Here is a 14,689-nt window from a genome sequence, read left to right as displayed (position 1 = left end):
TTGTTTTAGACAGCTACCAGTTTACTCTAGTACAGGAAAGACCATTTAACTCCAGCCTTTGATTAATTTAACAAATCAGTCACAACATGAACACTCATGAATGAGGACAATGTAAACCTTTTGTTTTTGCTATAGCTGGTTGTCCGACAGTCAGTTCTGCAAAGTGGTTGATGACACTTCAGACTACGTGCAGTGCTCATGTTCTCACATGTCCAATTATGCAGTGTATGCCCAGACAGATAACTTGTCTTCATACAATGAAGCTTTTTTCTCTTCTGGATTCATCTGTATTTCAGGTCAGTTAATACAGCCTTATTTCTTGTAAAATGACTGTTGTGATCTTGTTAAAGAAAAAAATATTATAACAAGCCATCTTTACTGCAACTATTGGTTAGTTGTAACATTCCACATTATAAGGAAATGAAATACAAATAAAATGGAAAAGTTGCAAGCACAGAAATGCCCTGCATTGTGCACTAGGTCCTGAACCTGTGAAAACTTAAGCACATGCTTAATTTTAAAGCACAATTCAGCATGTTCAAAGGGAACTAAAAGTTAAGCACATTTGTAAGGTCTTTACAGGATTAGGGCCTTAGTTATTTAACAATACCAAAACTACTTTGCCATCTGGCATAATGATGCTTGTCCATGATTCTAGGTATGAACAGTTTTTTCTCCTCCCCCACAGGTTTCACTTTGGCTATCCTTTCACATCTTTTCTGCACCAGGTGTTCCATGTTTGCAGCTAAACTTCTTACTCATATGATGGTTGCCTGTTTGGGTTCTCAGGTAGGAAGAAATAAAAAACCTTTTGAAGTCTCTGAATTTTGATCATGTACACTCTTTTTTCTCCCATTTTCCCATAGATGCTCCTGAGGAGAGCATTAGAGGTTTGCTTGGATTTTTTTTTGCATTTGAAAGAGAGAGAAAAATTAGCACATAAGGTATCATGTTATGCCATGTGTGCGCATATGCACCAAATCACAAATTGTGTTATGTTACTTCAAAGAAAAATATATCGATATTTAAGGGAAAAGGTAGGGATGATGGAATCAGAAGGTCACTGGAGGATAACACCCCCTCACTGGAAATAATGTGTGGCCTCTGCCTATTCATAAAGTCACACATTCCTGCAGTGGGGCAGAAACTACCGCAGGATTTGGAGGAGCTGGACCAGCTGCTGCAATGACCGTGATCAGGTTGAGGAGCAGGTAGGGACCATTAAGACACCCATCTTCCCAGCCTCGAGATGGTGCCATCCCCTTGAGCCTCAGTGGCAGCTCACATCACTTTTCCTCCTAACCCTCCATCCCCCATTTACAATGTGTGTCTGCACCCACTCTTCAGGCAAAGCTATATGCTTCCAAGTAACATTAAGCAATATGACTCATAAAGGATTGCAGTATCTGTTTTACAACTGGTATAAGAGAGTTTTTGGTGGGAGAGTGAGAATGTAAAATACTGGCTGACATGACACAGTATCTGGGCTAACAATATGCTGTATTGAAATAAATTAACAGGGTGGAGACAGAAAAAACATGGGAAAAACACAAATGTTTTGGTGTGCGTGTGTATATAAAACATAAATTCCTCTCCTACTAACTTATAGGCAACTGTAAAGGTAAGAATGCAGAATATTGATAATAAGGATCTTCCTATTAATAACATTACTACATATATCTTGATATGGTTTCAAATCAGTATCCAGAAAGAGCTATCCTAATTGAATAACCTTAGCTCTTACCCACAACAAATAGTCACTTTAATATTTCCTGGAGGTAAATTCCTGATGATTGATTAAGGTATCTAAGGGAGAGGGGCTGAGTGGCAGAATTTAGATAATTTGTCCAAACTTTCTAAGATGGTCTGGATGAATGGAGATTTTTTATTTTTGGTGCTCTAAATTTCTTAACTCAGCAATCACTATTGAATAGTGTTGTTTGGTCTCTAGTCTTGTTTGAGATTTACTTACTGTTTGGATAGACCATTGATAATCCAACTTATCGCAAAAATGCCAACTTCCTAGAGAACCTCAACTGTCTTATGTAATGCCTCAATAAAGGATCTAAATTTTAAACAAAATGATGAATTGATTTCTTTATTGTTAGTGGCCATATTGTATATGGCATAAAATTATTGAAGAAATGTTATCCCTCCTCTTCTGGAATTTGTGGTATAGTAAAATACCGTCTTTGAAACGGAAAAACTTTCTTACCAAGTATGTACACAAGAGAAGCACCGAAAAGGGAGTAGGCATTTAGAAATTTGATCACCCTTTAAACCATACTCAGGAGCTAAGCTTATCAGTTCTCAAACTAGAATCTTTAGCCAAGTCCTTTAAATACTAACATCATTGTACATGAGTAATATATGAGGAAATACATTCATGTTTTACTGTAACTTTGGTTAATAGAAAGTTTGAAACTTTTAGGCTGTGTCTACGCTACAAAAATAACTTCATAGTTGCTTACTACAAAGTACAACTTTGAAGTAAGTATCTTCAAAGCAGAGCACCTACACACACCCTACTTTGCAGTTAAACTTCAAAGTAGGGCACTACTCCATTCCCAGGAATAGAGTGAGGACTTCAAAGTTGGACTCCCTACTTCAAAGTTAACTTCAAAGTAAGGGAAAATGTATGTAGACTATCTGCTGGCTACTTCGATATAGTGCCTAACTCTGAAGTTAGTTCCTTGTGTAGGCACACCCTTATTGGACCAACTTCTATTAACCGTTGTCTTCTGTTAACAGAAGTTGATCCCACCTTGTTTATCTGTTTTCTGATGGTGTGGTTTTTTCCCCCTCCAAAAAGCACTTTCAGATATACTTTTTTAGCTAACAGTTGGCAGGATTTAAGAGTGTCTGGTTCAACAGCTCCATATTCCTGCATGTTGAACAGAAGAAATAATAACATTTTTTAAAAAGTGCTGCAGCTGGCCAATAAATACTTTTAACAGTTTGGCCTAGCAAAGGGAGAGCTTATTAAGCAAATCAATAACACTTTTGTAATTATGTTGTACAGTTGAGCAGTTCAGGGCTAGATTCCATAATAAATTTCTCAGAGCAAATCAGAAGCACTTGTGAAAGAAGTCATGTCTCTCAGAGCCCCAAATGGGATTGTGTTGAGCCTGATAATGCTATTTGTACTGTCTGAGACCTGTCTTGGTGCTCTAATTGGGCATGGGTTTTTTTCATTGAACATCTTTAGACACTCATCTTCCATAATTAATTTGTCTGTGGTATTTGCTTGGGACATAATTTTAGCAACTTTAGATTGCAGACACTATAAAAAGGGACAAACAGTGAGATGGTGCAGCCTGTAGATGATACAGAATTCTTCAAAGTAGTTAAATCCAAAGTTGACTGTGAAGAGTTACCATGGAATTTACAAAACTGTACGTGTGGGCAAGATTAAATTCGATGTTAATAAATGCAAAGTAATGCACTTTAGAAAAAATAATTCTAACTATAAATGCACAATGGTGGATATGCAGATTAGTTGTTACCACTCAAGAAAGATCTTGGAATCATTGTGGCTAGTTCTCTTAATGTTGTAGCAGAAGTCCAAAACCATTAGGAAAGTAACAGATAGTAAGAAAGAAAATATCATCATGCTGCTAAATAAATGTGTGGTACGCCCACACCTTGAAAACTGCCTGCAGCTGTGGTTTCCCCATCTAAAAAAATAAAAAAACTATATTAGAATTGGCAGAAGTAGAGAGGACAACAAGAATGATTTGGAAGCGTGGAACAATTTCTGTATGAGGAGAGATTCCTCCAGTTTAGAAAAGAGATGACTAAGGGAGGATATGATAGATGTCTATATATTCATGAATCGTTTGGAGAAAGTGTGTAAGTATATATTTACTCCTTCCCACAACATGAGAATCTGGGATCAGTCAATGAAAATTATGTTTGTTTAAAACATCAGGAAATACTACTTTATCCAATGCCATCAACCTTGGATCTCATTGCCAAAAGATGTTATGAAGGTCAAAAGTATAACTGCTTTCCAAAAAAAAAAACCTGGAAACTTGCTGCTGGAAACTGGAATTGGGTAACATGATGACTCATTTGATGTGTGTTCTTTTCTTCATTCTCTCTCAAGCATCGGTCACTAGTTACTGTCAGGAGAAAGGATATTGGGATAAATGGACTGCTGATCTGACCCAGTATAAGCATTCTTATGCTCTTGTGAACTTTTATTATAATTGTTTTAAATGTAAATTTACTAAAATTTTGAAACATAGTCAGTGGGATCCAATAAATGGAGCTTTGAACAGAAAGTGTCAAAATGGAATTTTTCCACAATTTTGATTTTTTTAAAAATTTTTTGAATTGCGATATTTATTGATATTGTTCTGTTTCTGTAGTGATTTGTTTATAGAAATCTTTATCATCTTTTGAAAAAAATGTTTCAGAAAATTCCTGACCAGCTCTACTTTTGAGCTTTTCCTCTAGACAAACACAAAAGGTAGTTCTTATGTTTACAAAGATCTCAGAAGTTAAAACCTATGTATTCCTCTTCCAGTGGACAGCACCTGTGTGTTGTGTTGACTTCACTCACATTTTCATGGTATTCTGATATATTAATGCATTTTGGGGAGGGAGGTAAGGTTCTGAACTGCATTTTTGTTCTTTTTCTTCTCTCCCACACCCCCATATCACTGGAATCAACTTCAGAAAAGGCAAGGTAATATAGGCAAGTTAAAAATAATATGAAATACATATACCCAGTGGGGAGGGTGAAAAGTGGGAAGCAATAATGGGGTGGAAAGAGTTACAAAAGAGAGCACATGGCAGATTAAAAGGTTTGTACTATATCGCAATATGGCTACGTCTACACGTGAACGCTACATCGAAATAGGCTATTTCGATGAATAACGTCTACACTTCCTCCAGGGCTGGCAACGTCGATGTTCAACATCGACGTTGCGCAGCACCACATCGAAATAGGCGCTGCGAGGGAACATCTACATGCAACAGTAGCACACATCGAAATAAGGGTGCCAGGCACAGCTGCAGACAGGGTCACAGGGCAGACTCAACAGCAAGCCGCTCCCTTAAAGGGCCCCTCCCAGACACAGTTGCACTAAACAACACAAGATCCACAGAGCCGACAACTGGTTGCAGACCCTGTGCCTTCAGCATGGATCCCCAGCTGCCGCAGCAGTAGCCAGAAGCCCTGGGCTAAGGGCTGCTGCCCACGGTGACCATAGAGCCCCGCAGGGGCTGGAGAGAGAGCATCTCTCAACCCCTCAGCTGATGGCCGCCATGGAGGACCCCGCAATTTCGATGTTGCGGGACGCTCAACGACTACACGGTCCCTACTTCGACGTTGAACGTCGAAGTAGGGCGCTATTCCTATCCCCTCATGGGGTTAGCAGCTTCGACATCTCGCCGCTTAACATTGATGTTAACATCGAAATAGCGCCCAACACGTGTAGCCGTGACGGGCGCTATTTCGAAGTTAGTGCTGCTACTTCGAAGTAGCATGCACGTGTAGACACGGCTTATAAGTCCAGTGCTGTTAGTGTAAAGGCATAACTTTGTGGAATAGGAAGGTAACAGTCTGTGTTCAAATGTTTGTGGTGTCTGGAATAGTTTGCTGCTTGACACAGACTTGTGAAAATCCAGAAATTTTTTATCTACTTTCCATTTACAGCCCCTTAACCTATAATGAGGTCTCCAGCTGCCCTTCCACTGACTCACTTCTGCCAAGTTGGGAGTCCTTTGTGGTTGGGAGTGATCAGCTGTAAAGCAGCCAGGAAGGGTAGGGTATAAACATTAGAAGAAAGGCCTGCTCAGCAGGAGCTGCCACTCAACCTGCTATTGCTTCGGCAGGAAGGAGGGGACGAGCTGGAGAGCAGCCATTCAGAAGGAGATAGTGGCTCCAGAGCACCAGGAGGAAGGAGGGAGCTGCTCAGTAGGAGCAAGAGGAATTTCTCAGCTGTTAAACAGCTGAAAGAATTTTGACACCCACTCAGTGATGTGTCCATAAGTAGGCACATCGCCTGCCTTTTGGGTAGGACTGGCTCTGTTTGTGGGAGAATAGCATTATGAGGAAAGATATGTAAAAGCTATACTTGTATACCTTAGCTAAATGAGGAGCACTAATGAGAAATGTATCACAAGATACACACACTTAAAGCGTATACATATCAGCAGTTTATTAGGTAACCCAGGTCTTTGAATTTTTGCTGAATGAACCTGTGTGATGGGAGCTCATTTTAAGAGATACTTAAAGGAGTGCTTAAAGCAGATATCGTACAAAAAAGTCAATGTTAAATGTTCGATATAAATATCAGAATATTGCCAAAAGGGAATTGTGGAGAATAGCCAGTAATGCTCGTCTTGTGCCCACTAGACAGAAAAAAAGTTGTAAGTGTATGTATTAGACTGTGTATATGAATGAAATATTGGAGAGACAAGGGCAAAATATCTTTATCATGGATTTAGGTTGCTTGTGTTGTTGTCGCCTGTGTTTAGATTAATGGTAAAAGTAACTTACATTTTCCATATCTGTAGCCTCTATGATCAGTCTCAGTTGTGACTCACTAAAATGAACTTTTAGGTGTATGCATTCATATTTTGTGTATCTTGCATTCATACCCAATATATATTCAAATAATCATGCAACAAAACTGATGATTTGGGTAAGAATGTATTTCTGAGAATTTGTAGTACTATGGCAATGCATCACCCTGGATGTTAAAATTAGGATTACAGTGATCTTCATTTGTGTATCAGAGAGGTAGCCATGTTAGTCTGTATCTTCAAGAATAACAAGAAGTCCTGTGGCACCTTACAGACTAACAGCTATTTTGGAGCATAAGCTTTTGTGGGCAAAGAACTATTTGTGTGCATTTCAGTTGAGCTGTGTTAATGATGGTAGACTGTAGATGGCAGTCAAATCTTTTCACCAAAGTGGCTGACTAAATTTTCATTGCCAACACTGTACCATTTCCCTGGTTTAAAAAAAATGCATTGCCTCAGACAATAGTTTCCAATATTAACTAACAGAATCTTCCTGATGGCCTTCTTTTGTAATGATGGAGCCTGTATAACTCTTTGAACAGTGATGTTTCTGCATGTAGCAGACCGAGTTCCTGTGAGTTAACAAATCTCAGTTGAAAGTACATTAGTTTGTACTCATTTCATTTGTTTCCTTAACATTGTCTTAATATTATTATTTCATGTACCAAATCTATATATGTACAGGATGTAAAGATGTGGGATTTATATTGCAGGGCTGGGAGTAAAGCTAATTCAGTAAAAGATCTACATATTTTGTTAAGTGGTTCAGAATATGTAAAAGATTGGGGACCCATGTTCTATCAACATATTCCTTCTAATAAATAAATTACCTCTTTGAAATAGTAAGGGTGCAACTTTTAGGAGGGAGACATTCATATTGCAGCAGTATTGTCCACTTAGTCTTACCAGTAACAGCAGTTATAATCACTTTTTTTAAACCATTGGGCTACATTCGTCTTGAGATAACACCATTTACTTCAGTGGAGGTAAACCAGGAAAAAGTAGGTCTTCCTGAAATTACCAAATCTGAGAAGAAATGAATTTCTTCTTAGAATTGTTATTTGTGATTTTGTTTCTTAAATTGCTTTTTAAAAAATATAAAAAAAACTCAATTAGAGAGGGAATTGTTCAACATTTTATTTTAGGATAAGTTGAAAAATAATTGGTATGTTTTATAAGATTTCTTACAATTCATTATTTGTATGCCTTGTAAGTGTAGTTGTGTTGGTCTCAGGATGTTCAAGAGACAAGGTGGGTGAGGTCATATCTTTTATTGAGCCAACTTCTGTTGGTGAGAAAAATAAGCTCTCTTTCAGGTCTGGGTAAACTTAAAAGCTGTTTCACCAACAAAAGGTGGTTCAAGACATTACTTCATGCCCCTCGTCTCTAATCTATGGTTTGGTGGATTTTTGTGCGTATGTTTTTTTTTTTTTTTTTTTTAATTCTTAGGGTTTGACTAGTTGTAGAGTAGGATGAAGGAATAAGTTCCTCTACAGAACTGTTAATGCTACACTGTAGATTTTAATAAGCATAGAAGAAACCTGAAGTGGATGACCACTGTGGCCACAAGTCACGTGGAAGCAGAGGAAATTGTGATTCCTGGGAGGCACGTTTGGAAGTCTGGAAGTGAGCAGGAGGAAGAGAGCCAAAAGAGGAAATAAGGGAATCTGGACTGGGGAGTGGAAGGGAAGAAATCATATGATGAGCCTGGAATGCAATCCAGCAAAAATGGAAAGCTTTGTCCTTTTGTGACCTTGAAGTTCTAGATGGAATCCTGCCACTAAGCAATGTTCGATTTTAAAAATAATCATATCACAATCTATGACAATTCTGCATTCCACAACCCAAAACAAGTTAATCTGGAGTTATGGCTGTAAATAGCTACCAGTTATTTGCAAGGGAGTAGGAGGGAAATGTTGAAAAATATTGACGATTTCTGCAGACACACATTTAGCCTGGAAACTGAAAGCACAAAAAAGCCCCTTGTAGATATATGCCCAGTTATGTAACCCTAACACTGCTATTTTAAGAACTAAACTGAAAAGCACCTGTTTCCATTTGCTGTTCTTTAAGGTCATTGTGTTTTAATCTCTTCACCAAAATTAATCTCTCTGGGGATAACTGTTGGAATTAATTCCAAAACGTAAACTTTCTGTCTAATAGTTTACACAAGAGCTGGATTCAATATGTCTTGCGAAACTAAACCCACTTGTGTTCCTGCTCAGAAACCTCGAGAAGTGGAACACAACTTTGGTGGCTCTCCTTCCCCATTTGCAAGTTGTGAGGCTTTGTCCAAACAAGGAAATTTGTATTATGGGGAAGAAGAAAAACAGCCATAATCTTGGCAAAACACAGCAACAGAATATCTATGCACACAGTAAACTTTCTCCCTTCCCACCTGCCACAAAGAGTGTCCCACAGGCAATAGTCTCTTGGTTGCACCATCTGACCCATCCACATAAAAGTCCAAGGGTGTCTTTGCAAATCTGTCTCGCAACCCAAGGGAGCTCTTTGCTTGGTTCTGTCTGGAGGCAGTGTCACCTAAGCCAGTTTAGGAAATCAGATTTGTTAAGGAGCTGAGTAAACAGGGTCTCTTCAGTCACTAAGGTCTGTAATTGTCTTCTGCTCTCTCTCTCTTGCCATGAAATTCCCTCAGAAGTCTCTTACAGCCAAGTTCTCAGTCTGCACCGTCTTTTGCTGTGACGTCCCTGTAGTAGTGGAGTTAACAGCACTACAAGCATACCCCGGAGCAGAGAGAGCCCTGACTCTTAGAAATGTTGGCCACAAGATTGAGTGTTTTACCTTCTCTGAACCTTGCTGAGAGACCACTATCCCCCTAAAACTAAATTCATGTATGTTTTTGTGACTCCCTAAATGTTTCTAGAGAAAGAAATAATGAATAGGTAGCCTATGCAAATGAAGCTCAGTGACTGCACAATACTGTGAGACTTGGTATAAACTTGAAGTACTTTGAGGCTCTAGACCTTTAAGGACAAGAGACCTAAATAATAGATGGTTTACGTGATGCAGATGGAGTTCTGCTTGTGTCAAACATTGTCATGGGCAGTCATGTCTAGAGGCTGGCACAGAAGTCACTAGCTAGGAATAGGAGCCAGATGTCAAAGCCATAGTCAGAAATCTAGCACAGAGAGGCAGGGTCTGGTAATTTGAACAGAGGCAAGGCTAGCTCTGAGGCAGGGCTGGGACAGTCAGCCATGGGCAAATGATGTGATCCACAATCAAATTTGTACTGTGCCTAAGAGCTGGTCTGCTGAGTCTTCCCATCAATTAGGTGATGTAGTCAGCTACATGCCAGCTGTGTCTGATAGATAGCTCATAGACTGGCTCTGCTGCAGGCCATGATTCCTCACCACCAGGTCTGGGTCAGGGACAATGGTACTATGGAAGCTTCTCTGCCACCCCTACCTCCCTCTTAGCAAGAAGGGAGAATCCATGCACTTAACTCTGGCTGAGTGGTCTGGCAGGTAAGGAAGAGAACTGTTTCAAATATTTATGTAGTTAAACTATCCTTTACATCATACATTTTTCACCAACTAATATGTTATTTGTATATCATCTAACTAGTTTACTTAATTATTTATATTACTATTGACTTGCGATCCTATTAATGCCCTTGTATTGATGCTTTTCCCACACTTAAGAATTATACCTTTACGTAGTTTGATCCCTTCTTCAGTTCTGAAACATAGTGTAACATTAACAGAATCTTTTGGTATCTCCTGCCCAACAATTGTTTCCCATTTTTCTCCCACTCATTGCCAAAACTTTGGGACGTATGAGCAATGCCATGACAAATGTTTATGGTCTCATTCCATACGCCCACACCTACAGCTATTTCACAATACGCTGTCCTCGTTGCAGTCAGCTGACAGTGGAGCCAATAATAGCCTGTTTATCACTGTAAAGCACAGATGCTTGAGATTTGTTGCCCTGCAGTTCATATAAATATTTGAGGACCACATGTGGAAGGATGCAAACAGCAGCATTCACATATTGTCTGGCTTTGCCTCACTGTGAAATGGGCGGAGAATTGTCTCTACCTACGTTTTGGGTCTGGCTCTTGTGTTGACATACCTGAGACGGATTTTATCTATCTAGAATAGGAGCTGGCACAGGGAAGCCAAGGCAGCATAGGGTTCTGAGCATGCTGCACATGTTTCTGAGCAAGCCTTCCTAAAACTCTGGGTAATTTATTATTTGAGCACTTGTTGAATTTTTTTGCAGATAAATTTGTGTCCACAGCAGTTCTGTCTGCAGGTAGCAATGGAGTTTTACTTTTTGAAGGTTGTAATTTTATTTTTCCTGTGATTTTATACAAAAGATATTCAACTGGAACTGCCCTTTTTAACAGTTATTTATTTTTGTAAATAAATAGTACATATAAAGCACAGGCCAGGAGAAAGACTGCTTTTAGTCTGATTTCATGTGAGTATACAACACACCTGCTTTATCTTCCCAGAGGAAATAAAATTAAATATTTTTCAAGCAATTTTTAATGACTATAAAAATGAATTTTCCCAAGACCAATACAAATCCTAGAAGTTCCATACACCCTAAAGAATGACTGTCAGACTGTGAGCTTTGAAATAAAATATAATGAATGATTTAAGAATTTTGCAGTATAGTCTGTGAGTTATATATATTAAACGTTAATTGCTTTTCCAGACGAGCTTAGGAATACATTAGCAAAATAAATAAATAAATAATCTACCCTAAATTTTTTAAAAAAGACAGAAAACAAATCCGGTAGTCGAACTGATATTTAACCATGAAAAAGTCTTATGAAATGGTTGATCAGATTGTAGTTTCAAGTTACATTTTAATACAATTTTCCTAAAGATCATTCTGTCCCAAGCAATATATGTGATGGATGAATTAGAAACTCAGACAAACTAGGAAACTGCAGGATTATTACCAACATGTGATTGTGCCTGGAATGTAAATATAAACATCAATTTACAATGAAAATTATAGAGCACAGGGCTACAAGTGGAATTTGCACAGGAGTATTGCATAACGGAATTGCAAAACAGTGAGTTAGATCCTGCCACCCCCGCCCCACACACTGACTATTGTACAAGTCAGGAGAGTTTAAAATACTGTGAAAACATAAAGGCTAACTGTTGCGTGGGAGGCAGGCATTGAAGGAGGACTGTACATCCTGTGCACTGCTAAGTCTCATTCTGAGGTGACACACTGAGCCCAGAATGTTTGAGGACTTTGGGATTCTCCAGTTGGTTCATGGCCTTGAGATCAGGGCCAAAGCTACTTAATAAAGGGAGAGGTTGGGAAGGCACAGACTTTGGTAAAAGACTTCATCTTGAGTATTCTTCAGCACTGGGTGACTGTCAAGGCTGATCCTCGGGACTCTGACACTTTGAATGCAGAAGGTGGGGTCCTGCAAAAGACCTTAAAGGTATCTCACCTCTATAGGCTCTGCTTAAAAAAACTTCCCAAGGTCACATGTTCCCTGACTCTGGCAGGTAGCTGCCACCACCCAAGTGAGAAACCCCACCTTTAAAACCCAGGAGGACATACTTGGGATGACTCCCTGTGGGGTAACCACAAGCTTTCACCCCTCCCTTAGGAGAGAGGTTAAAAACAAAGGAAATAAATTAAGCTGCAATCTGATAGCTACCCTTTCAGTGTTAGGCATTGATGTATACAGACCCTTCTCTAGGTTACAGGAATCAAATCATTGGCTTAAAAAGTGATTCATTAACAAAACAAAAGTAAAGTATACAAAGAAAGTGATATAGCACAGAGAATTACTTCCCTGAGATTCAGTTTAGAAGTTACAGGTGTCGGGGGCTAGGAAATAAGGAGGATATTTCAGCAATCCTGAAAAGTTCTCCATCAAACCCAAAATAAAATAAAAAAATAATAGCCTGATCGCGTCTAACTAAACATTTCCTTTCAACTTAGAGATCTGTATGCCCAGGTCATGTTGTGGCCTAAATATTTACTGGATTTATTAAACTTGCCAGCTTGACATGTCTGTTGTGTCAGAAAAAGATCCCCCTCTCAGCAAGCAACTGTTCAGTTAAACAATCCCATACTTTTCCTATTGACTCACCTGGCTGCTTACCAATAGAGAACCCACTCTCTCTGGGTTTAACCCTTCGCAGGCAGTCACTCATGCCAGTCACCATAGAGGAGCTGCACTGATGGTGCATACTTTTCTGCTGGAGCTGGGCTCTGACACTGTGCAAGCATCCAAGATCTGGAGTTCTCAAATTTCATTGCATCACTACCCTCTTCCATCAGCAAAAAGTACTTCATGACCCCAGGAGGAGGGACTGCAGCTTGAGCTCTCACAAGTTTCACTGCCCTGGGTGGGAAGGGCAAAGCCCAAGCCTCTGGGTGCGGGGCAAGATTAAAGCTCAAGGGCTTGAGCTCCAGGCAGATGGCTTGAGCACCACTTTTGGCTTCATCCCTTGTCACTGGGGACTTGGACTTCAGCCCTAGGTCCCAGTATGTCTAAATCAGCTCTGTGGATCCCATTCACAGGGGATTGTGATGCACTTTGGCGTCCTGACGCACAGTTTGAGAACTGCTGTCCTAGGAGGACAGTAACTGCTATTTCAGTTTACAGGCTGATGTAGTAGCAGCCAAGCAATTGTATTGGAGCCCCACTGTACTTGGACTGGAAAGGGAAATTTTCACTCACCATGCTTCATCTATAAGGAATCCAATAACACTGAAAATAGCACCAGCTTCTAGGTAGTATTATCTTTAGTAATTATCAAATTTTCATATTGCATGTATATGTATTCTATTAGGTACAATTTGCAGTTTCAAAGATATTTAATTAACATCCAACAGGTGTTGTGTGGTCTGATCCTGCGAGATACTGATCATTTCTTAACTGCTGAGTACTCTAAACACCCATTTAAGTGCAGATGATCACAGTGATTGCAATTATTGTAGAATGACTCATTTCTTAGCAAATATTCTATTAACATGATGGAGTGATCTCTAATTAAAGTGATTTACATTATGCATTAAGACTTGTTTTATGCACATATTTAACTTTAAGCACATGATAATCCCACTCATTGGTGCTACTCACATGTTTAAAGTTAATCATGAATGCAAAACATTGCCGCTCTTATTAAAAATGATTAAAATTAGTTTTTACTACCTAAATTATATATTACATATGTGAAGCGTTTGTGTAGTTTTTAAAGATGGTAACCATAAAATGAAGACAAGGAGGTCATAATGTGTTATTAAATCATCATAAGACACTATAATCGTTTTTTGGGAAAAAATAGTTTTATTTGGTTATTAACAATGAAACAACTTTACTCAGATCAGTAAGACTAAGCCCATGTTTGCATTGTAGGAAGTCACTGTATCTTTTTAAAAAAAATTAGATTCATTATCCAAATGCTGATGTATTCTTCATTCTTTGTTATAATTTTATTTCTTTCTGAGATACCTTTTCAATATTGAGGACGCTTATGTGCATCTGAAGTGTAGGGAAAACCAACACTACCACTAATTAATAAGGGTAAAATCAAAATTTTATAGATGGCCACTATTTGCTTATAGAATCCATTAAAGATAGTGGTCCAATGTTGAGGCTGCTTTTTGCTTCTTGCTGGTGCAAAGTGCCCCAAAACTGTCAGAGTTGGCCAAGGGAGTATCAGCCTTGCATAAAGTGAAACTTAGGTGTAGCAGTTTCTAACCCCCTTCCTCAGCTTCTTCTGCTGCCGTAAGGGCTTAGACGACTGAAACACTCTTACATCAGGCTGAGACAGTGCAGCATTAGAACACTATCCAAGAGGCTTCAAGTTATGTCATTGGACCAGTCCTAAGTACGGATTGTTTGGGGTCAGAAAGGCAGAAGTGCAATTTAAGATCACTTTCCCCTGCAGTATCGTGCCTGGCACTGCTAATGTGTAACACAGTATCAAAGTCAATACACGTGACAATTTATTTTGTTCCCAGTTCAGCTGCTGTTAGATTGCTAGTGTAATTGAGAAAAGATTGTACTCCTTATTTCATTGCTTGAAGATAATTCCTTGGGACCATATCATAGTCCTTGTGCTCACAGCAGGTAAATGGTTCATTTTCAGAGGCGTTCCTTTGGCATTAGAGGAAGTTATCTCAGTGCGGTGCCATA

General features: G+C 39.1%; 1 protein-coding gene across 1 annotated transcript in view; it reads left to right on the top strand.

Annotated features, from left to right (window-relative positions):
* ADGRV1 (adhesion G protein-coupled receptor V1) overlaps nt 1-14,689 on the top strand; it is a 378,918-nt gene that overhangs the window by 178,551 nt on the left and 185,678 nt on the right. Inside the window, exons 83-84 of the mRNA XM_074994210.1 lie at nt 136-296; nt 689-789. Coding sequence (XP_074850311.1) covers nt 136-296; nt 689-789 — 262 coding nt within the window. The remainder of the gene's footprint in view (nt 1-135; nt 297-688; nt 790-14,689) is intronic.

The sequence above is a fragment of the Carettochelys insculpta genome, chromosome 5 (genome assembly GCF_033958435.1).
Source record: "Carettochelys insculpta isolate YL-2023 chromosome 5, ASM3395843v1, whole genome shotgun sequence".
Classification (NCBI taxonomy): Eukaryota; Metazoa; Chordata; order Testudines; family Carettochelyidae; genus Carettochelys; species Carettochelys insculpta.
The sequence above is the reverse complement of the archived record's forward strand: the minus strand, read 5'-3'. Positions and strand labels throughout refer to the sequence as shown.